The sequence below is a fragment of the Apteryx rowi genome, unplaced genomic scaffold (genome assembly GCF_003343035.1).
Source record: "Apteryx rowi isolate R43461 unplaced genomic scaffold, aptRow1 scaffold_155, whole genome shotgun sequence".
Lineage (NCBI taxonomy): Eukaryota > Metazoa > Chordata > Aves > Apterygiformes > Apterygidae > Apteryx > Apteryx rowi.
In genome coordinates this window covers 315,013-342,380 of record NW_020447808.1, presented here as the reverse complement: position 1 = coordinate 342,380, position 27,368 = coordinate 315,013, and the positions used below count along the sequence as shown (strand labels likewise).

Here is a 27,368-nt window from a genome sequence, read left to right as displayed (position 1 = left end):
TCTGCAAAGAACAAGAAACATTAAAAAGCTGCCTTCTTTAGCAACATGTTTTCCTCCTGCTCTTCTCGACTGTCTCCAAAATAACTAGGAGCAGTTCTTTCCTGCATACATTCTGTAATAGTGTATGCACCCAGAGTATAGGAAGCCATCAAATAAAAGCCTCCCAAAACTTTGCCAAATCAATATTGCATCATTAATTCCTTCCAAGGGAGAAGGGTGTGCCAGTAACCCCTTTTCCCTTTTTGTCCTCAACCCATTTCTGTGAAGATAAGATCTCACCACAAACCAGCTCTTAAAAATGTTCCACTTCTTGGAGGATTCTCCCACCTGATTCTGGGATCTGCTTTGCAATGGGAGCAAAATGTAGACTGAAAAGTCCTGTGGCCCTCCGGACCTCCAGTTTTCCCATGGGTGTTTTAAATAACTGTTTACCTTGGTTCCATCTGAACAGTTACAGAAAATGAAATAAGGTTGAAATAGTCCAGGTAGCATGTGATAGCCACATCAAGCACAATGATCTCTTCCAAAGTGGTACAAACCTCTTCAGAACCTGGAGAAAAAAATAAATCAGACTGATCCCAAGAAACAGCATGTGTGCAAAAGGGGAGATGCTCATACACATCACTTGCATTGTTCCTGATCTCGGCAGTCATCCATGTCCACATCCGAATCAAAGAGGGAATGTCCAGTGTAATCTGTGTCAGGGGTATGAGAAATGCTGTTCTCTGTCCCTTCCTCATCAAATGTTTCTGTCCTTGAATAAAAGCTGAAGTCCTGCAAGGGGGAGTGAGTCTTGCTTGCTTCACTGCTTTCCTCGGATTCATACAGAGTGTTATCATCATCATGGTGCCATTCCGGCCAAAATTTCCTCCTTATTCGTTCACAATACATAGCAAGGTTAATCAGTTCACCTGCAACACAACACAATAGACTCCAGTAAATACATCTAGTCAGTAATACTGTGACTCGCCTTCTGATGTGGAAACACATTAAAAATGTTTGGAAATAAATCATGCAAGTTCTTTCCAAAGAGGCATCAGAATCCTTGCTTCAAAAGGCCCAGATCCAGTCAGTTCTTAGTGACACTGCTTATAACTTTAATGTAACTTAAAATACATATTATTAACCTACATACAATAAAAGAAGGGTTACACAGAAATGAACATAAATGCATGCAGCAAAATAACTATCCCAAATTCAACCTTCACAGAAATAGTTCAACAGAACAAAATTCTAGTATTACAAGTTGTTCAAAATAAAAATTATTGCTCATTTTGCAGGAACCTGGTTTCCAAAGAYAGGATTTTCCAATTCATATATGCAATATATGCAATTCATTTGTTTATTAAAATATAGTGAATTTGGATAATGTTTTGGTTTTGCACCACCAGATGGCAGCATTGTCCGCAAGATAAATCTGGCACTTTTTAAGGTTTTTATGTGGTCACTGGCTCACCTTTTAGTATTTCTAGTCCACGTGAGTATACTATGCTTTATAATTACATATTCACATATGTAAATGAGAGTGTGCTTAGAGAGAAGAAATCATGAAAACTTCAAAGAAGAACACAGTAGTCACAGCATATTCAAGGGAATGTGTATGTGTATGTGAAACCAGCACTCTCAATATATCATAGCATGAGCAGCTGTAYGGGTACAGTCGTACATACTGCCTGGGTATTTGCATCCATTATCACCTATTCATTTTGGTCAACAAACACAGTATTTCTTATTGAAATCCATGGACCCTTCAGAATTTTATCTGTGATTCCCTCAGAGGTCAGAAGGAAAAAGGACTGCACAGACAATATTTATGTCCCTACTAAACAATCTCAAGTATTTTTAGCTCGTGAAGTGTTTTAACAATGAGCAAGTCTATGCCTCCAAACTGCTCCTTTAGTAGCTAGCTATCTGTTGCACAGAGTAGATCTACAGATAATATTCATTCCTTTTATAACTATTTCACGTCCTTCTCCTCCTTAGCTCTTCCCACTTTTCATACTGTGTGATTTTTTTCTGAAAAGGTATGCCAAGATGGTTCCACTGGGCTTTCGCATGCTTTTATCACTCCACAAGAAAGAAAAGGAAAAAAATAAAAAAATAAAAAAATAAAGGAAGTATGCTAGCTGCCAGTTTACGCAAAAACACAGTGACTCCAAAGTCAGGTTGGATTCTTTCCTTATCCTGTATCTTTAGTAATAACAAAGGCTCTAATTTCAGTGGGACAGCAGAACCTACAGTWCAATGAAACTACTCAGCAGAATCCGGCTCATGGCAGTGCTCCCATCTTCTAATACCTTACCAACATTCACTCCTTAAAGGTAGTCAGTCTTTGCTATGTTAAACAGGGAAATGATCAAGTACAGGAACAGAAACAACTGCCATTAAGGTGAACATTAAGGTGAAAACAAACAAGAATTTGAAGAGAAAACAACATTATAGAATACAAACGTTACATCAAAGGCAAAAACAGTCCATGATGTAGTTCAAGCGCTCCTGCAATCTTCAAATGTCCTTACAAGGTGCTCCAAGTTTAAACACAGCAAATGCCACTGCGTGATTTTCATCGGAGATCATTTAAACTTTCTTACCTTTGATTAGTCTCTCTGGTCTAGTCCCTGGTAGTGTCCACATTGCCTGTGCCAGATGTCCAAAGACAGTGGCATCAACAGTGGAAAGTTTTGGTCCCATAATGTATTTCTTGTCACCTATAAATACAATAGTAAACATTTGTGGAATGGCTGTTACTTCTCCCCAGTACAAAACTGTATCTTTCCCTGACTACATCTTTAACACATCTTTTTACTGAAATGATTTAGCTGTTATGCTCCCTAAGATATAAGGGTTCAAAGATAGGGACTCAATATGGTTCAAATAGAATATGGTTCAAAATATGGTTAAAGAATATGGTTCGAAAGCTGTTCGTTGAGGTGAAATCCATTTTGTGGTTTCCCATGTCCACCACTTCTGTAACAAGGCCAATTATAGAGCCACTGGCCAAACAACCTCCTCTATTCATCACAGCAGGCAAAGGATACACACTGCACTAGTTCTGCTGTGTTTAAAATCTTCAACCAGTAGGTGCTTGAAAGCATGATTTTCTTCTTAGGTGTAAACTCAAAATCATTCCCATGTTGAATGCACTTGCTGAAAGAAGTTGGTCAACCTGTATCGCCCATGCGTGCTGATTCAGTTTCAGGTCATCCCTCTGATCACGGTGAAAGTGAAAGTGGTATCCAAAGCTTTCCTCTCCCAGTGCTTTTTCAGATCAAAAATGATGTATCAGTCAGACTGGTAGTGATTGCAAAAGAGGCCAATATATCTAGAAGCAGGACATAGCTCTAGGCAGGAATGAGCAGCCTGGAGCTTTGAGGAAGTTTGCCAAGGCCCTTCTCACATGATATGTTGCTCTGACTATTGCTACAAGATTCCCTCCCCCCAAACTATTTCCAATTTCAGCCCTAATGCAGGCACAATGTGCTTGTGAAAGGCACCAAAATGAGAGCCCTGGAGAGACTAAAGAGACAAGTGCCCCACAGACAGCAGCAAAGCAGGCTTTCCCCACACTACCTGAAAACATSCCACTGCCTTAACTACAGAAAGAGAGAACAGGGTATTTTGCTTTTAGTTTCTCTAGCCTTGAACAGTGTGATTCATCCCACAGTTTTAGCCCTGTAAAAGGCAGGTGTCTTGTTTAAGCACAGTGCCTGGGCTCCCCTCTATCATCAGTCAAGTTAGTACCCCTTTGATGAGATGGTGGACTAGCCCATGCCCTGGCAGTGTTCATCTCGTGGTGGCCTGTACTGGGAACCCAGGCAAAGCTTAGTCCAGGCATCTAAAATGTGAGCAGCTAAAGCTGGGCGAGATAAATTCTCCTGTAAGGGCCATGATTCAGACAGCTCAAAGAGATGCCTCTGTCAGCAGTACACGAGAGAAATGGTAATTCAGGCTGCCCCACTCACTGGCAGTCCCACAGACCTGCTCCCTATATGGGGACCACAGAGGTGGATGCAGCACCCAAGCTGCACACCTGCTGCAGACAGCCTGACTCTCGCCTTTTGTCACTCACCACAGGTCTCCAAATCGAGGGCAACTTCATGGCACTTTACCTTACTTAAAAAGGGCCTCAGAAAGCACAAAAAGGAGACCGCCAGCTCATTGCACCTACCACCAGTGCAGCAACCCCTGATTTCTAACTGGCAGGAACCAAATACCAGCATTTCATCAGGTATGCTGGTAGGCAAGTGAAAACAGCCGCATGGCAATGTCCTGGTCCACAGGCTACAAGCGAGAGAGACATCTGCCTGTTCTGCATCGGTACCCTGCCCAGCTCTCTGGGGAGCTGACCACCATGAAAGGTCCCAAGGAGCTACCACAGTACAAATAAATGAATAACTAAATAAGATAAGGAAGAAAATTACATTTCAAAGACACCATTACCAAAAAAACATCCAGTATAAGTTTGCTTCTTCAGCACAGGCATTACACCTGGAGCAAAGACCCAAGTAGGACATAGAAATGAAACATGCTGTATTTTAGAGATCAGGTTAGAGGATTGAATTGTCCCTTCCTTGGCCCAAAGTGCTATAAACTCTGAAATGTGCCATGTAATTGAATTCTCCAAATCCAGTTATGCCAGCTCCCTCGGACTTTCTTCCCCTGTCTGATATAAACTGCCTGCAATTCAGTGGGTTATTAAATGTTAGGGTTATTAAGTGGGTTTAGAAAAATCATCCAGCAGTAAAATGCAGCAAATTCCAAAGTACAGTACAACCAAGTCTGTTATCCCTCTGTACTATAACGTAACAAAGCAGTGCTCTGGAATAAGCAATAACGATAACTTCCTATAGCATGTCAGATCTGATTTTAAAATAGAGTAAACTCTCTCCAACTCTTCATAGTTTCATTATCTATTTCCTGAAAACTATGTACAGGGTAAATGTTGTAAGTATCTTTTTAGTATTTATGTGGTGCCTAGCATTCACTGATCTCAAACACGGCTCAAAAATTGTTCCCCAAACCACAGTTATATGTTATGTAAAATGCCATTTCACTTGCCAACACTAGGAAAATTTAATACCATACATCTGAGCTCCAGACTTAGCTCATAACGATATTGTGCTGGGAAGTAATAGAGCATTTTAGATGTTGCTGCAACTAAGGTGAGAGCTGAGTCATCCCTTTCTCTTGTAAATAGAGCAATTCCATGTATACAACACCTCTTACTTTGAAGGGAATGGAAATGAAGGGGAAGAAGAAGAAATAAAGCTGTGCTTCCATAAAACAGTAAATCTGGTTATAGGTCACCTCACACCGCAAAATACCACCCCCATATACATTTAGTCCTACCAGTTCAAATTTATTCACAAAATTTTCCAGAGTAACTTTTTTCCCCCAGAAGATTTTCTGACAGATCAGGTATCATCTCTCAGTGCCTAATTTTATGCTAGATTACATAGTGTCTGTCCTCTCAGGGGTGGCATAATGCTACTAATCTTAAAAACATCTTACTGCATCCCTTGGCTAATGCTACAGAAGTGCAATCACATGGCCATGCCTGAGTTGGATCACATTTGTACTGCCCAGCGATATGACAGTGCAAAGGTCCAGTATTTATGAACGCACGCACCACAGCATTAAAAAGGACTGGCATTAGGTCAAGACACCCTGGTGTGAGCAGGCCTCATTCAGTTGTTTAAATGGGAGGTGTCTAGTCCTGCCCTAGGACAACCACATGCAACTGATTAATGTGACACAGAACTATGGGAGATCTGCACCCTTTCAGAGTAGCCAGGAGGGCTACAGCAGGGCATTTCAAATGGCATCGGAGACTTACAGCCAGGGCAACCGAATCCAACCCCATTTCGGCTCTGAGCATGCCTGCCTTGCACAAAACATCAAACGCCCTTCAAAAACCAGTCCAGGCAGCCACTGCCCTACAATCCCAACACAGAGTCCCCCGTCACCCAAAAGCCTGATGCCAGCAGCCAGCTGAGAACGCTCAGCAGGGACCAAAAGATTCATGGACACTGCTTACCCACTTGCAACCTCTAAATAAGTACCAAAATATATGTTTTTATATATTGCTAGTCCCCATAACCATATGTCCAGTTCCCCTCACTTCCCTGCCCACCCTCTCCTAAATCAGCAAATTAACCAATCGGATCTTCTTCCTAATTAGCTGGTACAGTCTTTGGGGCAAGGGCTCTATTTTTATAGATTTAACAGGCATTTTCAGGAAAGCCTCCCACTATCACTTTTGAGAGTAAAGGAACATTACACTTTAAAACATACACCAATTTTTACACCCTCTGTCTACCTTTATATCAGGAAGGCATTTAGGGTTCTCATACTGTACACAGGGAAGGGGTTATATGACTGTGCAAGAGACTCAAAATGCCAAAACCTAAGCATGAATTCATATCACATTGATAGGAGAAAATCCCAAGAGAATCAGACATTCAGCCTATTGGGAAGTTGCTGGGGTCAGTTCTAAACTCTCACCCTTCAAAAAAAAAGGTTTTTTTTATCCCCTCCTTCCCAGAGCTTTATGATTACAACATTTAAGACATGGGCCTACTTTAAAAAGTTTACTGGGCTTGATTTGGATCAGGAGGAAGAACAAAAATCTCCTGTATTATACAAAAAAATACAAAATCAGCAGTTTCCTTTAGCCTAATGGGATATTTAACTATTCATAAAGCCTGGTGCAACTTTGATGGAAGCTGAACAACCCACCTCTGTTCTATGGACCTTCCTAAGAGCGGAAAGGTCTGTTTTTAAGCTTCTGCTTTTAAACTTCTGCTTTTATTCATGTGTCTGCCACCCCTCAAGCACATGACCTAATCGCTGAGCTATCGAACTCGAGCTAGCCYGCTGTCACCTCCCACCCTCTATGCTCTCTGCCTGCAAACAAAAAAGCAACTCCAACAAAAACTCCCCTCCCATGTCTGCCTCTCTTTGGCTCCGACGCCCTCTGCACTGCTCCAGCCCCACAGAAGGGAGAGGGTCAGGAATACTAAGTGTGAGAGCACTGTTTGGCCCTGGTAGTGCCCACAGCAGAAACTCTAGGTACATAAGGGTTTCTTGAAAGTATCTGGTGCCTAAATTTCAGTATTCAGCACCTAAAGAGATACTTAGGACTTGACATTTCGCTGCTGCACTCCCCACCTTCCCAAGCACACAGCTACCTTGCAGATCAATGGGGAGCTGAGATTGCTGGAGGCTGGGAACTTAGGTACGATTGCTGTCTCCTGGTAAGTTGTAAAGTTGGACAGGCACTACCACAAAGCACGTGGATGGATGCAACACAAACTTCATCATCTTCTTACATGTGAAGCTGAAGTTGCATTTGAGCTGGCTTTTCTGCTCACAATATACAACTTGTTCATGGGCACATTTGTCCAGACCACAGACCAAGACCATGGAGCTAAGCTATTTTTGAGTCCAGCTGGGCTCCGAGATAGCAAACACTGGCTACTCCTATGCTAGTAAATAAAACAGGACCAGGGCACAGAATTCAAGCACTAGCCTAGTCATTCAGACTGCTTTATTGCTATTATGCACCAGATGCAGTTTCAGATAGTGTCTAGGCACAGACTGAAGATAACACATCAGGGGCTGTTCTCAACAACCGGTTTGGGAAGAGCCCCCATTTTTTGTTGCAGGGTTGCGGGGGGAGACAGTGGGAATTCAGGCTGCTGAACACAAGCCATGCTGGAACATTTGGTTTCAAGCCAGACAGCAATCCCTGTCCAGCCTTATTTAGAGGCTAGGCAAAGATCCCTAGCTGTACTTTTTACTGGGAATACTAGGAAATATGTTGTGGAGAAATGTGACTAATGCTGCGTGCGGCTAGCCTCGGCCAGAGTGTGCTAGTTCAAGCCAGCAAGCCCAGCCAGCGCTGCAGTGGCTCCAGGAGGGCTCACCAGCTCGGGTGCAGCATCGGGCCGGCACACAGAGCCAGGCCAGGCCCCGCTCCTGCAGCCGAGTGGCTCCCCTCTTCGCTGACCCGCACCTGGGGAGCCGCGGCACAGCAGACCGGACCCCCTCAGGAGTCAGCTCGGTGCAAGGATAGCTATGCCAAAAGAAACTCCACTTCCATCTGCATTGCAGTCCCCAGCGTCTGTGTTTATCTCAGGTCTTCCATTTTAACTTCACTGACCTAGATACAGTCTAAGGATCTGAACCACATTGAGCTGGGCATAATAAAGCCCTCTGGGATGAGAGGCATATTCTTCACTCTGGTTTTACCTTCTCCTATGCCCCCTCTGACAGCGCATATTAAAACTCAGATTCAGAACCCTGCCATGATGTTATATGACTAACAGGTATCAGGTAAATGTAATTTTCAAACAATACAAGGAAAATGTATTTGCAGTTTAGAGATCRCAGGATAGAGTGCAAGATGTTACCAGGGGGGTGGAGTGGTCCATCATAGAAGGATTAGCTCTAATTCTCATTTTTATAAGAGATGTGAAGGAGTCTATTAAGGAAACAGGGACAAGGGAAAAGAAAAAAGATGATTCTCAGAAACGGAAGGGAAAAAAATGTGTCTGGGAACGTCAAAATGAGTGTCACAAGACCAGGCAGCTGCCAAGTTATCACTCTCTGGAAGCAGCTCYTGAAATTTAAAAAAGTTATTTGCATTCCTAYGTGTATTTTTTCTGTTAAAAAATAGGGAGCATTAAATTAATCTGATATGCCTGATGACTGACAGCTGCAGTTTGATATATGCAGCTATTCTGCATTATAGACATCCTTTTCAAGCTCTTAATATTGCCCCCTAATTAACAGTCAAAATCCCAACTGCTTTCTCTTCTGGGAAAACACATGGGCACACATATGTGGAAAGGGACCTTGCAAAGATTTTTCTGCAGGCACTAAGCTGACTGACTACCATTTCTTAACCCCAGTGAAACAGGAGTGTCTCCAGTGAGGCTGTAAGTCACTCACCCCACTTCCAGTCCCCACCCCAGGATATTACATGGAGGCCACAGTTATCTAGACACAATCATGAAGAGCTGGCTGGAGAAAATTTTAACATACTGACGTTAGGGGGAAAATCAAGGTAGTTACAGAAGATTTGAAAAACACACCAATAATCAAAAGGTCAAATACAATGATTCACTTAACTGTACACTGACTAATCTGACACCCATTTCAGACAGAAAGATGAAAAAAATGCACAAGATTCAGCTGGTAGAGTAGTAAAGTAACAGGAATTCAGCAGATGCCCATCAAGATTTTTTTTTAAATATGCAAGGCACAACATTCTCATCAATAATCTTCAAGTAAATATAAAACCCCTGCTGGTAACATATGCATCATACAATTAAAAAAACTGATACAGTGGCAAATAATAAGACGACCAGGACAGTCACAGGGTTGACAAACTGGGCCACTACAAGCAAAATAGTACAAGTATGAAGATACATATCTAGGAGCAGGGAATGGAGGGCATATCCAGTGAATGGGAGACAGACAGAAACAGTTCTGGGGTTTTTTTTGTTGTTTTGGTTTGTATTTTTTGTGTTTAACAGATGAAGAAAATATATTACGGAGATACTTGAAGATTTCCACCTACTTTTCCCACCAAGAACAAGACTGAGAGATAATTTGATTATAGCATTTATCTTAGGAGATGATAGAGGCCACCCAGGAGGACAGTCTGCAGACAAATTCCTATTTAAAATGGGCAGATTTTGAACAGATTTTGATGTGATTAACAGCTGTCACCAGTTACTAATGAAAGTGGTGGCATCTCCACTTCTTGAAATCTTCAAATCAAAACTGGATGCCTTTTGGAAAGACATGCTTTAGCCAAAAACAAGACAGTTTCTGGCCTCCAGACAGAAACTGAACAGTCTGATTCACAGAGATCTGTCTGGATGATTTAATGCTCCCTTTCAACCTCAGACTTTAAAATCTGAGCATCAGTATAGACTCCAGAGACTGAAAGATGCAGATAAATCTGGGGGACAGACTGAAAAGCAATTATGGAAATGCAAACTCAGTAATGGTTACAAATAGAAAAGGGTTCAGCTCAATTTGCCATACCCGCATGACTTCCGGAGGACCATCTGCTACGCAGCGAGGGCTAAGCTAACTCTGAATAGAGCTTTACTCTTAGCTCTACCACATGTGTAGGAACTCAGGGAAAGATCAGAAGACTGAGAACGATCAGACTAAGCTACTGAAATTCATCTATCTTACCACAGCGTGTAATTCGTGCAGCACTCAGCAGTCTGATGAAATTGGGTGTGGGAGATGCGTGGGAGTACACTGCTACTCTAAACAAAGAAATCAAAAGATTCTTAAGAATGTTCAGGAATTTTTTTCAGTTTTATCTTGGACACTACGTACGTATGTCTACTCTTGGCAGATAGGGATGGCTTTAGCATAGACACATTCACTGCTGCTGAAAATCCCTTAGCTCAGCCTGTCAAGACTGTCCAGCCAGAACCAGTGGGTTCTGCTGAACTTCCAAGTCATAGGTTGAACCTACTCCAGCTCCCTCACAACCCCATTCCTCTCTGCAGTGTATGTGGGATTTATCCACACACTGCCAGCCCTGAAGTCGCTTCCTTCCCCTTCTTAGCAAGCACTCAGTTTCTGCTGAACCATCCGCACCCTTGCTTTCCCCATCCACCCTACACTTATCTATTTAGAGCATATGCAATCTCTCCTCCCTCTGTAGCGCAGGAACAGTGCAGGAACCAGGACAGGGCTGGGAGGCATCCTTCCTGCCATCTGCTCAGCCACCTCTTTAGAAGAATCATAACTGAACAAAGCAACTATACAGCTACCACCTCTCTTGGTTTCTGGCTTAAGGTTATTCAGTACTCCTATCTCTTTGTATATAGGGAGAGACAAGCTCAAAGGAAGGGACAATCTTCCCCAAACCAATTTCTTGAAATGTTAATTTTCCACGGAAGCATTATGTAATTAGGGATCAGCAGGCTGCAAGGTGAGAAGCACAAAGTAGACAGCTCTGGTACACATTTCAGCCTTGGCTACACCACAGAAACTAGCTCAGTGAGGTAAACCTTAAGACTAACTCTAAAGAATCCACCTACAATAATCAACAAGCCTAAAGCTGTCCACTCTGATAATACAGACCCAGCTCCTACCAGCAGCTTTGATAAAAACTGCTAACACCAACCAAATACGACACACTCCAGCTCATAAAAATAACATCTGCAAAGGATTTTCAAATGACAGCCTCATAATGATCCATCAAATAGTCAGGAGTTCCATTAAGAAAAACGAGATTCCCCAGAGTACAAATAAGAGGTTTCATTTCCAGAACTGAACACTGCATTTTCCTAAATTCATATAGCAAAATGTCATTCCAAAATCACAGGTCACATTCTGTTCCTATACATAGAAATATCAAGTGCTTAGCAAAGAAATCAGATGGTACATTTATCCCTCTAGGAACACAATTTAATAATAAGCAAACAGCAAGGAAAGAAACACCGTCCCTGCAAGAATTAACCTGGCACTGAATTACAGCACTAGGGTATATTCTATCTATTGACAAAAGTGACATTATGTGTGCATATGGTAACAAAATGGGAGTTTTTGCGCAGGCTGACAGGAAGCATACACAGTCAATCTAATCACGCGGACAACGGACTGCGAAGAAGCAGAACACATGCAATTCGTTGTACATTACCCAGAAGGCCTGCTAGAGATCGCATGTCTTTCTCCATCAGCGCATATATCTCTTCCTCAGAGAAGCGGCCAATGCCATGGCCATACATTTCCCGTTTCACAATCCCTTTTGTCAGATGGCAGAGAATCCACTTCAGCAAGTCACTGAAGGGGCCACACACTGAAATCATCTTTCGTGTCTCATGGAGATTTTCCACCCATTGGCAATATGCTAAAGTCCTGGAAGGATGTGAAAATAAGTTATCACAGTGCAATACCCAGACAGTCCATCACCACTGTTCAACAGCTCTCACAGAGGTTAGACAGAGAACTTCCTTAATACTTAGTGATTTAGTGCTCATTGCCCTGACGGGGAGCTAGTTTCTGGTAAAAAGTAGACCTTGATGGCAACTCGCAGTGTCAGTGAGAACTCTAGATACTGCAACTGGTTTCCCAACACTTATACAGGCTGCCCAGTGTTTAGTCTCTCAAGAAGTCATGACTCCCTTAAGGAAAAATGAGGTTCCCACTGAAACATAAATAGGGCTGCAAAATTTTGCTAAATTACCGTAACAAAATGCTGTGACAAACAGATTTATGAGCTGAAGACAGTCAACAGACTGCACAGACCTGAGCAAGTGGGAATCCTTTCCTACTGACCTACTCCCCTCAGTTTCTATACTGCTGAAACTTAGCAATGCAGCAACTCTGCCCCCAAATAAATATTCTTTGAACAGACATTTGTTCAAAAGGACTCTGCTCTCCTCAGAAACTAGCAATGACACAATCTTTACCAAAAAAAAAACCCCACACAATTGAAGAGGTGGTTAAATTAGTTATCTCCTGTATTTTTTCACCTCCTGATGATGTCCCATCATATATCTTAGATGGAATATATTTCTAAAGGACTTTGTTGTATTTCAGCTTCATTGAATGGCAAATATATTATTTTGAAAGAACTGTGTATCAAAAATTTTTTTTTTTTTACCAGCTAATTTTTTTTTTCCTAACCTGAATTTTTATTCTTTACTGCTCTAGCAGGGAAAGAAAAAATTGGTTTGTTGCTAGTTAAGAAACTTATGAAAAAAGAACCATTCACTTCTCTAATATTTAATACCTTCCAATAAGAGGCATTATGAAGAAATAAAAGAGACTATGCAACTTCTGTCACTAATTTCACAGGAAATTGGAAAAAAGGCTAGAGACAATCACATCTCAAAGCAGATGGGACAAATATATGATGCCAACAGGGTCTCAGAACCATTGCAAGCTTATAGCCATTATTTTATGATATTTTCAGCAGTTTCCAAACTGAAAAATCTAAAAGTGGACTTGCACATTTGAGATTGTTGGAAAACAGACTCACAGAGATATAATAAACAAGTGACATTACATAGAAAAGTTGAAATATAAAAAGTTGCAAGTTTGCATATGCAGTATCTTTACATTAAATGTTTCAGTTTCTAAGATGATCAGAACTCAGTTTTTCTAGTTTTTAATATGACTTTGGTTTTATCACTGCACATATTTCTAACTGCATGTTATTTCCTTAGTATCTATACTGATCAGACAATTCAAGAAAGAAAAAACAAAGCAAAATCATCTGGGGAAACTCCTGTATATTTCTTACACATACGTTTTATTAAACTCCTGTATATCATAAACAGAAGCTGAATTCGGCACTCCCATCACAGAACAACTACTTTTAAACCATGAAAAAGTTCTAATCTTTTAAGAAGCTGTTTTAACAGATTCTTCATTTGAATTACCATTAACATGAGGTAAAAGGAGAATATTTGCCATAACAGCTGGAAAAAAAAAAATCCACTTACAGCTCAAATTTACAATTCTAGCAATGCAGAGCATGAAAGGCATTTTAAATTCTGTTATAAATTGTCTACTGCAGAACAATGTCTTCTACTCAAATTGATTTCACTAAGTCAGTAATGGTGAGGCTTGTGCATGTTTTGCTGCAAACGCATAAACAATAAAGAACAAAAATGTGCCTGCTAGGTTTTTGATGGCTTTTATCCTCAACAAAATTCTCCACAGCCTCTTGTATCATATTAATATGACAAAAGCATTCCACTGATGTTTCATATACTTCAATACAACCCTTTGAATGGAAATGTTTTACACTAGCCTTCTTATTTTTCATTCAAAATAATGAATTCTACTTAAGTTGCTGGGCTAATATCAGCAAAGTGGAGCTTGAGACAATGCCAAATTTAGAAAGGGGCACCAATGTAAAAGGAAGAACACAGAGCCAGCAAGCAAAGGAGTAAACAGGTACTGAAATACTGGAAATATTAACTTCGGCTAAGAGACGTGATGCAACACTGCTTTGCTCCAGCAACAGATATAAAAGGTGAAACAGAAACTAAGAAAGATGGAAATAAAACTGGGTTGAAAGCATACAGGTCTTTGATAATGCAGAACATTTCAGAGCTACTGTTTGATGGGCCTGCAATAAGACAAAATCCCTTGGACAGATACAACTTTGAACAGGAAGAAAGAATCTGGTCTTGATGCTAACATTAGGAAATAAAGACAAATATTTTCTATATCTGTCTGCTATTATTTGTATTACTCACTTTGATAAGCTAAGAAAAATCTGTTCTCTAACAGCACTGTTGTGTGTCTCACTACAAGAACACTTTCCCCAGTACATATGAAATCAGCTTCACCTGGGAATTCTGCAACACAACCTAGTTGCTTTAAGATAACAGAGCTGGCCACAGGGAGGGACAAGAAGAAAAAAAGAGACAAAACAAAACAAAAAAGAAGGGAAGAGACTCTGCTGTAGCAGTTCTGAAAAATCACTACAGTCACACACAACTAATCCCACCCTTTAGAGCTGCCACGACTATTGTTCGGCCTGGATCTCACCAGTTAGCTGGCCCTGCACCAAGAATAATCAACCACGTCTAGGACAGCTTTAATTTTGTGAGACAGGATGAACAAGGTTTCCCACAAAGCCAATCAGCCTGTGCTGTAAAACAAAAATACATTTCCCCAGTGCTCACTTGCTAGCTCTGGGGTAGAAAATGTTTGGATGTGGAAGAGGCAGACACCAGATGGAGTGTCTGATGATCTGAACAGCAATGCAGTGAAAGCAGAATGCCACTGGATTTAGGCAATCTTGTTTAGCCTAAACTGTCAAACACAGCCTTAGACATGTGCCTGTCATCTCAAATTTACATGGGTGAAGAATGCAGCTAACCAGAGAACCACTGAGTTTATTCCTATAAATCTGTGGTCCTGAGCACGCAAAAGCAAAGAAAAATGTAGGGTCAGATTTAGAGACAAAGTTAAAAACACTTTTAAAACTGGCTTTACCAAGCACTTTATCAAAATAATTAATTATATTCAAAGGTTGATTACTCTGTGCTTCCCAGAAAAAAGTGCTCCTCTGTATTTAATCCCACCTGTCATCCCTCCGTCCCAGATTACATAAACAGAATATTATCAAAGTTACGAAAAAGTTAGGAAGTGCCAGAAATCAGGTAGTCTATGTAACCTAATTCAGCCTAATTATATAGTTTATAGTACAGTTAGTAGTTACGTGATCACATAATTATTTTAAATATTTGCCTGAGCTGAGCATTTTGGGAAACGTATTAGCATTTCCATTTGTGCCGGAACATCTGTACAAATCTTAGAGTATAAATCTAACAATAACAGAGTAATGCTATAGGGGAGAAGCAAATCTGAAGTATAACAGTAGCTTTGGCCTCATTATGAAAATTAGAAGAAGAGATGGAGAAAGTGACTCATCAACAGTGGCTTGTCTGATCATCCCTAAACTGAAACTGAAAAAAAAAAATACCAAGGCAAGGGAGAGGTGTTCAGAATGATGTGAACTGGAGGTTATTTTTCCCATCTGAATCCTGTGTAAGGTCGAAGTCCGTGGGCTGGAATTCCTCGATATACAAAAGGATTCTAACAGTCATTCCACAAGAAGCTRCAGAAACCCTACCCGCTGTGCAGCTTCTCAGAGTAAACGGCTTTTAAGATGGCAGCAGCATTCAACCCTCATCACTGCCAATGGTGGAAGAGACAGCACTGTTATAATTGGCTTGATGTATTTAAACATCATTTATGTTATGTTTAATACATGGCAAGTTTGAATACCCAAAGTCAGATTCACTTATATTATCATATCATGCTTTTCCTGTTCTTCAAACACTCACTGGACATATCCAGCTTAGATAAGGTAAGAGGGCATGTTTTGGTGGTCTTCTTGAAAGACAAAACAAGCAATGAGTTGCATAAATGCATGTAAAAATCACTAAGATAGTGTCTGACAATACAGCTAACCAATCTAATGGATTAGACTGGTTAAGTCGCATATTCAAAGCTTTATGTTCTCACTAGTGCTGGTGACTCTGAGATCCCTCTCCTAAGATTAAAGTGTTAGAAGGCATTTGCCAGCTACGGCCAGCCCTCCAAGCGCTAGGAGTTTCCAGGAGTTCACCTGGTTTTTAATGTTTGCAGTGCTGACTAGCCCAGCATGCAAATATCAGAAGGAATCAGAAATCAGGCATCATCTGGCCTTTCTTACACAGAAAGTCTGATCCCATTAATGTGCTGTGGATACACCAAAAACTCAACACTCGAGCATCCTGAAGGTGGCTGCGTGGTACCCAGCTGACATCTAACAGCCCACTGATTTCTGCACACGGCTGAGTTGGAAATGACCCAGGTTAAGACTTGCGCAACTTACATGAGATCTGAACCCAGATCCAAGACCTTAGATAAGAAGCCACTACCTGGGCAGCAGAATCAGTTTGCCTCCACCTCCTCCCTGCTCGCTTCACCTAATACCTATTCAGGTTAGCAGGCTTTTTCCTCTGCCTCACTTAAGCATAGAAAAGGCCAAATAGCTGGCATTGTCCAGGGATAGGAGTTCCAGTGCCTGCTCCGAATCACTCACGCATCCCAAGGATACGCTCTAATGCCTGTACTAATACAGGTACACTCACTCACTGTCTTTCTCCATGACCCCTGCCAGGCATCGCAGCCTAACCCCTAAGGGCTCACAGGCTGAGATTCACCAGAGCCCTACCTTGATCTCAGCTCCAACCAGAGCAGCAATTTCTAACTTCAAGAGGTACCAAGCAATTGGAGCTGCTGCTGAAGATAAGCCTAGCTCAGCTGAAGCTAAACATTTCAGGAAGAGATGCTGAGCAGCCATCAGGATCAGCTCCATACAGAGACAACACACCACAAGGTGTACTTTGCTTCTTCATTCAATAAATGTAATACAGTATTATTTATATATGATGAAACTACTTCGCATGCTGCTGGCAATGACACTGTATTAATCATTTTATATCACTGCCCTTGATTTTTTAACCCTTATTTTGCAAAAGGGCTATCACTGTCACAAGTTCATCACTGTGAGATCTCTGGACACCATGAACAAATGTAAACTTCTGCTGGGAAGGGGAAAGGTTCAACCACCCATGCGAAGGACTCCACCATCATGACTGCAGTTCTGTCAGGTAAAAACACAGCCTTTCACAGATAAGGCCTGATTTTATCTTGGTGTAATTACATGATGGTCAAAGATGTTTTTCATGAATTGCATCAAGGCATGTGTGACACCTCATTACTCTGGCCTCAGGGCTTTCCCAGTATAGAGAATGGGCATAGCATAATCACACCAATGTAGCAAACCTCTGGTACAGCCACACAGCAAGGATACAAAACGAGGATATAACACAAGCCAAGGATGTGCCTTAGTGAAACTTACCCCTAGGATTAAACAGAAAAGGCACATGGAAATACAGCCAGACACATCTTAATTCTTTCAGCTTTGTCCATCTTTTTCAACGCCACCTCTCTGAGTCAACACTTGAATTTGCAATACCTCTCCCCCAYCTCCCCCATTTTGTGCCCAGTGGTGCCAAGTCAGCTCAGTGGGAGTGTGGCTGGACAACCAAGAGCTTCACAAAGGAAAGAGCGATTAGAATTAAGACATGCAATACCCGTGTATGTTTCTCATCAATAATGTTACATTTAAAGCAGCAAGTCCACACACCACGAAACAACCAATACTAAGGCAAGGAGATGGAGCATTAGGGGATTAAAAGGCCTTATCTTCCCTTTGACAGCTACATTAATTAGGAAAAAAGAACAAAGAAAATAAATCACATTTGCAGGCTACTGAAGTCTGGGAACAGTAATTAGATTTTTGAGGATACGTCACTACAGTTTGGGTATAATAGACAAAGGTCAGAGTTTGAAAAGGAGGGATTATGTTTCTAAACCACATCATTTAAATTTGTCTACTAAATGCTAAAATTGTTCCCAGAACATTACAAATGACTTCAAGAGCTACATGTACACATATTGCTGTTCATCTTTAATAAGAAGATAAAGGAAAAAACAGGCAAATGCAGTCAATTTAGATCATACTTTTTTGAAGAAAAAAAGTGCAATACAAATGTTAAGACTCAGTAGAGCATGGGCTTAAATGCATGCCAGAAAGCAAACTATTGGGAACAAGCCTTGTGCCTGCAATGCAGGATCCAAGATGCCATGTCCATYTTTTACTTCTATGAATCCACTTTTGAAAGGACACTTTAGCAAGGACTGAAATGTAAAGGGTGAGAGGGAAAAAAAAAAAAAGATCACAGATACTTTTTTTTTTAAAGATGAGAGCAAAGTGTATTAAGTACCAACAGTTTTATTTAGATTTTCATTCATATACGTACTTCAGTTGGATACTGTACTTTTCAGGATACTGTGACTAATACTGCATCCTACCAACTGGCACTATAGGTAACAATACATATTAACAGGACTGTTCTGTGTTGAAGGAAAGGTAATAATACATATTGCAATCACACACAGAGACAATTAAAATCAGTAACTGTAAGAACACAGTATTTTGGATTAACTCCAAATTCTGGATTTGCTGGGAGTTTTCCCCTGTCAAACTATAAAAGTATATAGTCATCTTGATTTTTAGCTTTTTATTAACAAGGCTGTTTCTCTAGTTATGAAGGCAATATGTAACAGGACTGACCCCACTGCTGCTCCCTTCTGCAAAATTGCAGGCAAAGGGCCTGATTCCTTCCTTCACCTACACATCATTACAGCTCCCAGAGCAGTTACTCCTGATTCACGCTAGGATGAGCAGAAAGAAGCACCAGCTCCCTAGACTGGAAAGACTTGTGAAATTAATAACTGAGTTTGAGTTTTCTGCAAAACAAATAAGCATACATTTCCAGACAAAAGTGCAGGTGCAGGTTTGACAGCATCAGAACAGAACTAGCTTTACCATGCAAGCTTACCAATAGAAGTGCTCCTCCACCATTTTTGTCACTGCTCTGGAAACAGCTCTTTCATGTGGACCAAGGTTTTTATTTAAATTCACTCCAAGTTTCTCTTCCAAAAAGTCAATAATGAACTCAGTGCCAGACACCTTTTTGTGATTGTATTCAATCCAAGGCATTTTCCCTTGAGGGGAAAGTTTTCCATCAAAATAGTTCTAAGAAAAAAAGCAAGTAAACAAACAAACATACAGACAAAAAGGCCCTTCAGATTCTGTTTATATCAAAATAATGTTTTTTTAATAATTTTCTGTGTTTTAAAGGCAACATTATCCAACAAACATTCCAAAAAAATCAATACTCTCTCTACTAGTGGTAGCTACTGAATCAGAGCAACAGCATTACTCTATATGAAAATATAAAAATAGCTATTTCCAGGTCCTGCAATGCTTTTATACTAGAGGTTGTGTGATTTAATACTATTTAAGAACTGGGTTATTTACTTAAAGGGTTGGAGATGCTCTGATTGGGCTCAAAAGACTTGGCCCAATATTCTAAGCAAGTTTTTAATTACAGAAATCACACTAAATTTGGCTCTTACACAGAGCAACACTTTTCATGTTAAAAGTACTTTACAATGATTAATCCACTACCCATCTCAGAAAGCTGCATTAGCTCYGAGGATAAAACACATACCCACAACCGTACAATGAAATGCATATCATTCCCTCAGTGGGCAGGAGGGAAGTCTGCCTTTACACATGCTCCTACAATTTCATAGCTTAGAAATTTCAAGTATTTACAGACACACTTATTACAACTGGATCTACAGGAGTTCAGCACCTTTGCTGAGTACAGCATTAGTCTATTGCTGTACCACTACATCTTCTTAATGCAGCACTCCTACAGGAACAATAAGGTATTCCCTGCATTTTACAGTTGAAGAAGGTGAAACATGGAGCTTAAATATAAAATGTATTTCTCATCTGACAAACTCTACAGGAATTCCTGGCTTGCAAAATGTGATCAGGCATTTGACTTCAACTCTCTTTCTTCTGAAAGTAGAGACACAAGACACAACTGTTTTCCCTTCTTGGGATTCAAGTCCTGGTGAGCTGTTGTTTAGCAAGAGAAAAAAATCCTAGCTCAGAAACACAAATCTCAGAGACTCTCAAAAAACAGGCTCCAAACTCAATACCTGGCAGTCACCCTAAGTATTTTGGGGTCTAGTTCCTGATCTCTGAAGGTTTAGGTTTAGCAGATCTGTGTTGACTTACTTGGGTCTCAAATATTTACCTTTCATAAACCGATTAAGATTGATTAAGGTACCTCATTATGCAGCCGAGAGCACACAACAGAATGCAACTCCAACTCAGTCCTGCTCTTTGAATGCACATCATCTTGGCTACAGCTCAAAACATGGATGTGTAATGCACTACGAATGTGTGGCCATTTCCAGAAGCTCTTCCCTTTTGGATCAAAACAGAAGAAATGGGTAACACTGCTGGGAACACAATGCCTTCTGGTTGTAGCCTTTTCTGGGATTTCTGCCCAACCAAATATTATGGTAGGAGTCCGGTTATTTAATGTCTCATCTACTGAATCTATGCACGGATGAATAAAGCAACAGGGTCCATCTAGTTTGCACATGTGGGTGAAAAGGGGGTTATTAGTCTGTTCAATAGGGGAAACGCTACAATTGCTGAACACCTGAGGCTCAAAGAACATTGCCCCATCCTTTCATCTTCCACACTCTTCCTTCAAGAGAAAGGCCCTTCTTCACGGGCCAAATTAACTGACACATTTCCACAGATTTCATTAGGTATTCAATAGAGAATCCTAAACTTTTTCTAGAGATGTGTAATGTGTCTATGTGGCACTGAACATTGCTGATTTAATCTCTATTTAAGGCCCATAGGGCCTTTCAGTAAGTGATTTCCCTTATTATGCACAAACACTGATGTTTTGCAGAGGCTGCTGGACTTCAAAATGTATTTACTACATATTGCAATTACTGTAGCCCATATCCTCTGCATTCCAGAAAGAGTAAGTTCTTTCTATACAAATACACACTTATTCAAGCACATATATAAACATATTTTGCAGAAAAAGTTAGTACTACACTAATACTGCACTTTCAAAAACTTAATTAAGAGCTAAGTTTCCTATGGAAATGCTGGTTTAGGTAAACTTAAAAAAACTGCTCAGGATTTTCATGTTTCATTATATTTAGTTTATCAAACAAAATAGGAAGTATCTCTTGATGATCTAAAAAACCCTTAATCTCTGGACAAATGTTCAGTTATGCTGTTCTTGTATCCACTGTTCTCAAGCAGGTATTTTTAGGCTTGAAACCTTAGTATCCTTATAGCTGCTACTACTAATTGCCATCAAATATTTATCAACTTTCCACTTAAAAACTGGTCCAGCTGCAAAGCAGGGAAAAGCTATCGTATTATCATTAAAAAAAAAAGCCCTCTCATAGTACATTAACTTTAACTGCAGCCTACAAAGCAACTGCAATAAGAACTCCCAGGAAGCTCATTTATAGAGGAATTTATAAACAGAATGGCATAGGGCACTTCTGGAGTCATTTTATAGTACTATCCAGAAGAAATAAGGCTCCAAATTCTCAATTACTGCTGCTTATGTCTTACCTTTCTTCACGCATCTTCTCAAAGAGGTGATCATTTTCATAGATCTCAGATGAAACAGCACATTTCTGCTGTACTAATACTTATCAGATTATATAAATGCTCAGAACTTTAATATCCATGGGGTAACACCCAAAGATCTCCACAGGCACCCAAGATGGGCTCCTTTGAAACAAACTTTTTGAAAAAGAGCATCAAATTCATATACTTTGAAAAAACAGCTAGGTTATAGTATTAAAGCCTGACCTGGAAAGGGCTGCCTGAATTATTTCAGATGGAAAATTTAACATCAAGAGATACAGTTTCAAAAAAATCTAAATATATTGCAAGAACACATCTGTTTGAAGCAATTCAGATTAGAAAAAGTTTGGAATATTACTTAATTCCATTTCTCTTCTCCCATGCCATTAAAATATTTTTTGTGATACACAGCATGTTATTCAATATTCTAGTACACTAAAGTCAAAGCACAAGGAATCAAAAGAGTAAAATCCAAATGTTGTAAGTCACAACTGGAAGCTGTTCACAATTTTTCTTTCACAAAGCAGTCAGGAAATTTTGACTAGAAACATCTTTTCTCCACCCAACTTTCAAGTCCTTCCTCCTAAGCAGCCTCCTCCCAGGGAGGGTGATGACCCACAGCACGACTACAGAGGTAGCCACAGCACGAACAGCGACCCAGAGCGCTGCAGCTTCTCCACGACAGTCCCCACCAGTACATGGGGAAGTAAGGCACTTTTTTTCGGAGGCTTCCCTTACCCCTGTTCACTACCAGCACACAGAGGGGCCAGCCCACACCCTTTCGCATGGTAGATAACCATCTGCTCAGGTTAAGTCGTGGTAGCTACTACGACAATGGAGCAACAGTCTTGCTCCCACTCACTTCCCTCCATAGCAAAGCGCTGAACCAGCCCACCCCTTGGTGCTATTTATTTGGTGTCCAGTTTCAAAACAGAGCTGTGCAGTCCTCAGCTGTAACTCAGTGCAACTGCTGCTCATCGTAGTTACAAACGGTATGTCCCCTCTCAGCAAGGGATGAGAGAAACAACAAAATAAGGACACCAGCAGAGTCATCACACAGAACTGGAAATGTCAAGCAATTAGCAGCCTCATGAGGGCAAGCAGGATGGCCCAGCAACAGTAATACCAGCCTCAGAATTACTGAGAAATCATTAATACTGAGAATTGGTACTCCTGATTACTGGCCTGGAGAAAATCCATCAGACGAAGAGGTCCTGGCGACCTGTTGGCAGTGGTGCCCAGCCAAATCAGCCAAGCAGTGCAGACAGCAACTGAACCGGCTGATGGAAAGCCCTTCAAGCATCTTTGTCACCTACAGTGGCCTACTGGTAACATGGTGATAAGGGAACAAAAGAAAATTTAAAAAAAAAAAGTCTCTGGGTAGTATGAATATAGATAATTCTTCAGATAATTATTCCCCATTGGACATTAATTCCAGCTCCAAACCACACTGTCTATCTTCTACCCTCCAATTAACAGGCGTTCCTAATGTCCCCCTATAGTTTACTCCTGTGACTGTTTCCATCCTCCTCTGCTTTTCGCAGCCAGAAGCAGCACCACATTCCTAACGACAGAAACAGAACCTCTGCTTCCTTCAGATAAAAAAGCTGTCTCCTCAGCTCATAAGCTTACCTTCACCTCTAAAAAAGCTTCAACTCTAAAATCCTATGTACGGTTGGTAACCTAACAAGGGATGAACATGCTCTTACAGCAGATGAGCCATACATACATCTGTCTGCTGTATAAGGAACTACAGTCATCCAGATACTTAACAGGTAATCACAAGTCTACCTTAACCGCCTTACTGAGCAGCATGAAGTGAGGTTGGACAAACTGACCCAAAGGTAGCAATGCCACTGCTACTAAATACTGCCCTTTGCTGTGCCTAAAATAAGGTTTCCTCTAGTAGTGTAAGCATTAGCTTGACTTGGAGCCTTAACCAAAATGTGGTCAGGTCACATCTCAGCACAAGGCCAGGAGATGACAGTACTCCTCCTGGATTCCTCCATTTTGCTTGCATTTCCACTTTTTACAGAGTACGGGAGACCAAAATTAAAGACAGTATTTCAATTTACGCTGTGGAAAAGGTTCTCTAAAATGGGACAGGCTGAAAACATTTGTGTGTTTAAAAGACTGGACTGCAACAAGGAACACAAACACTTAAACCCTTAAAATCCAGGTATCTGTTTTAATAACTGCAGTCAAATTTCATGTGGAAGGCAGGGCTGACAGCTGTACTTCGCATGCCTCCAGGCGGTCACCTCATCTGGTGCCCATGACAGCTACCGAGAGCAGCACTGCCATCACACACTGCAGCCAAGATGCTGCCTTCTACAACACAGCAGGTCAATAATATTTTTGTGTGTATCAAACACAAGATACCACCTAACTACCTGCCGCAATATTCCTTGCAGAAAGAGACAGGCAGCAGTGCGCATTCAGAGACTGGGTTTCAACCCCCTCATCTTTAACTATCTGAAAGCAAGGTTTAATTCCACAAATGCTTTAAGTTAGTAAAAGCCAGCACTGCTAACAGAAGCAACTTTGCTTTCCCATCACCTTCAGCTGCTTGCTCCTGCCCCCAGATACCCACCTCCTTTTGTTAGCACAGCATCTGCATGGTGAGCAGAGTGCACAGGGACCCAATCTGGTTAAAACTAATTAAACTATTTGTTCATGATTCCGGCTGTGTCAGTTCTGACCTAAATGGGTTTCCCAACCTGATTTGCCATGTGGTACAGAAAAACATGTGCTGGCAAAGGGCAGAAGAGAGGCAAAAGGAAGCAGCCAAAGGAGGCTGAAAGGCAGGACTGTTGCTTTTGGTGGTCATGCTGACCTACACCAGCTTAGCGCGCCCACAGCTAGTTAATTGCTTGTATAGTGAATAGGGATAAAGAGAGAGAGGCAACACCAGAAAGCAAGGCTGATCTTCCACATCAAAAATAAAAAGGGGAGAATAACCCTCTGGAAATCCTTCCCTCTCTAAAAAATTGAGTGACTCACTTCTTTCCAGTATTAGCTTTCTAAAAGACTCCATCCTGAACCATACAAATGTGGAGCATTATCTTTCAGAAATAATCAAATTCTCTGACAATCATCTTTTATACTGCAATTTTAATTACTCTCCACTAGAGCAATTTTAATCATTCCAAACCTCTGAAATGCACAAACTGCCATTAGAAAGAACACAGAACTCACCAAAAATACAGTCTTCCCTTCAAATGTGCAATTTCTACCCATATTACACTGGTCTGAGAAGCAATGCAGCTTAAGTCCTCCTGGCCCTGTTCAAACTTTAGTATCTCACAGATTCTGTAAACCAAACTGAGGAAAATACATCCTGTGGGCTAGAAATCTTTCTCTTCAATATGCTGCAGTACTTGATTCAAGTACCATTAAATTTTAAGATAATGAGCATTAAAACTCATGCTTTAAAAGGTAAAGGTGTTTTAATCAGATTGGAAGGTGGATGGATATCAATCACAAATACATTTAAAATTGTAAAAGGGCTTGTTTTTCCCTCGTAAAACATTGGACATAAAGCATTCTTCGTAACAGCTTGACATGCAGCAAAAAAAGAATCTGAACCCATCTGGGGTGAGCATGTAACTTACCCACAGCTCAGTCCCTTTTAGACAAAGTAAGATCCCAAACTTACTCCACTTGAAAAAACAGAAATGCTTCTCCCACATTTCTCCCACCTAGAATCCTTATCATACTTATCATTACTGTTGTATCATCTTAAATGCATGACTTAAATGCACACACACAAACATAAAAAAGTACTCATCCTGTGTTTCGAAGAGCTTGCATTCTGAATAACCTGTCTGCCAACACTGCAATGCATTGTGAGCCAAACTAGTGGTGTTGCAACTAAACCTTGACATGAACAAACAAGAGAGCTAGATCCAAAATTCTGTTCCCCTGTCTTTCATTCACTGGAGTAGCCTGGGCTTCATCCCCTGCGGAAAGATGGCATCAGATACTGCTCAACGGGAACCCAGCCACTACTAAAACACAATATTCACGACCTCTAAAAACAATTCTGTTTTCCTTCACAAGAGCGGAAGCATCAGTGACAGGAGGTTAAATTAAAGGAATACACATCTTCCAAGGAGAGCACAGGAGAGAAACCCTCAGGGAAAATAAGAGATTTCAGCTATGTAATCTTGATCTCTTTAACACAGTGAAAATCAAAGACCAAATAACATTGTTCTAGTTTTAGGGTATTATTTAGCATTATATAAACTCCAGACTATTCTCCCACTTCGGCATTTCTAATCAGAATTAATTTCTAACATCCATTTAGCTTTGCCAATTAAATCTAGAGCTGTTTRGACCAATCTGCTTATTCAAGTCATAGCCTTAAAGGTTACAGCCCAAATTTAACCAGAGACAAGCAAGCAGCAGTCTACCCACCTAGCTGTATGTATACATTTACATCTCCTTCCATGAGGCAGGGTAGTTTTTTTCATACTTGCCATTTCATGTGATTATAAATAACTGCAATGTAAAGGAAAAACCTGTAAATTTACCTGGTAGGGTAAATCAGCCATCCTTAAGTAAGTTTCCATTTTCAGACAGAAAGGAGATAAACTTGGAACACCATTGTTAGGCCTTGAAAATTGATGCAGTATAATAGCATCTTTTGAATCAACCTCTTGCTCTTTCCTGTCAAAAACAAAACAGAATTAAAAAAAAAAAACAGGTGCATCATGCATCAATATATTAAATACACAAAGGAGAAATCCTGGCTGAAGCAAGAGGTACATCCTTCCTTACTGCAATTTTTTTTATTCATTGTATCTGGAGTCACTAAAAAGCACTTACACTGCTGTGGTGGATAGGATGCTTAGCTAATTCTACATTAGAGAGAACTGGAAACCTGGTGAAAAAACTCATAAGCAAAGTCCACGCACAAAATAAGCAAATAACGTCCCAAGCCTCCGCATCCCTGTGCAACCTGTGGAAACACGCACAGACCACCCCCTGCAGAGCCAAGGGATGTGTGGCATCCATTCTGCACAGCTGCAAGCGCTATATGAGGAACCGGAAAACAATAAAATGAAACAGAACTGAGAAAGAAGTCAGGCCTCACGACTGTACTGCTGCATATAAACGCCTCAAAGCGCTGCTCGCGCTCCCTGGAGCGGCGCAGACGTGAAATGGCTGCGGGTGAGCGGGGGCCCGAGGCCCCGCTCGCTCGCTGGGTGTGGGACGCGAGACGCGGCGGAAGCCGCGAGGCCTCCCCCGGGGCCCCCCGCGCACCACTGCTGGGCATCACCGTGACGCCGTCGGCCCTCCAACAGCGCGGTCCACGCGGCCGCTGGCAGCCCTGCGAGGGTGACAGCGCTGTCTTCTCGGCGGGCTGCTGGGAACGGAGACTTGCCTGCTAAACGTGACGCCTTCCAGAAAGGCTGGACTCGGGACCATCTATGTGCGTTCACAGCATCGTTCCCAGCCTGCGTTTATTTTCTAAGACACTGAACACCGCAGTTAGGATTACGGATGACACACGGGTACCGCACTGGCACGCTGCACCTCAACACCGAATCAGCAAAGACATTCACGGGCGCAGCCGAGCTCCGGGCACAAATCGATCATTTAGCCGGGCAATCTCCGTTTTGCATTTGCAAAAGCCTCCCCGAGTTGCAGATACGTTTAACCGCGCCTTCCGAAGGCCGCGAGCGCTGCTCGGGAGCTGCGCGGCGGGGAGCGCGGAGGCGCCCGCCCCAGCGCAGGCTGCGCGCAG

The 27,368-nt window shown here is 41.3% G+C and overlaps 1 protein-coding gene across 2 annotated transcripts in view; it reads right to left on the bottom strand.

Moving 5' to 3' along the window:
• Positions 1–202: 202 nt before the first annotated feature.
• FAXC (failed axon connections homolog) overlaps positions 203–27,368 on the bottom strand; it is a 30,525-nt gene continuing 3,359 nt past the window's right edge. The window contains exons 2-6 of one of the 2 annotated variants that reach the window (XM_026059315.1): positions 26,152–26,287; positions 18,963–19,159; positions 11,681–11,898; positions 2,592–2,708; positions 203–911 (exon numbers count right to left, since the gene is read on the bottom strand). In XM_026059315.1, coding sequence (XP_025915100.1) covers positions 622–911; positions 2,592–2,708; positions 11,681–11,898; positions 18,963–19,159; positions 26,152–26,190 — 861 coding nt within the window. In that variant the 5' untranslated portion in view covers positions 26,191–26,287 and the 3' untranslated portion in view covers positions 203–621. Of the gene's footprint in view, positions 912–2,591; positions 2,709–11,680; positions 11,899–18,962; positions 19,160–19,784; positions 19,861–26,151; positions 26,288–27,368 lie in introns of those variants that run through there. The other variant, XM_026059314.1, reaches the window with a different exon arrangement.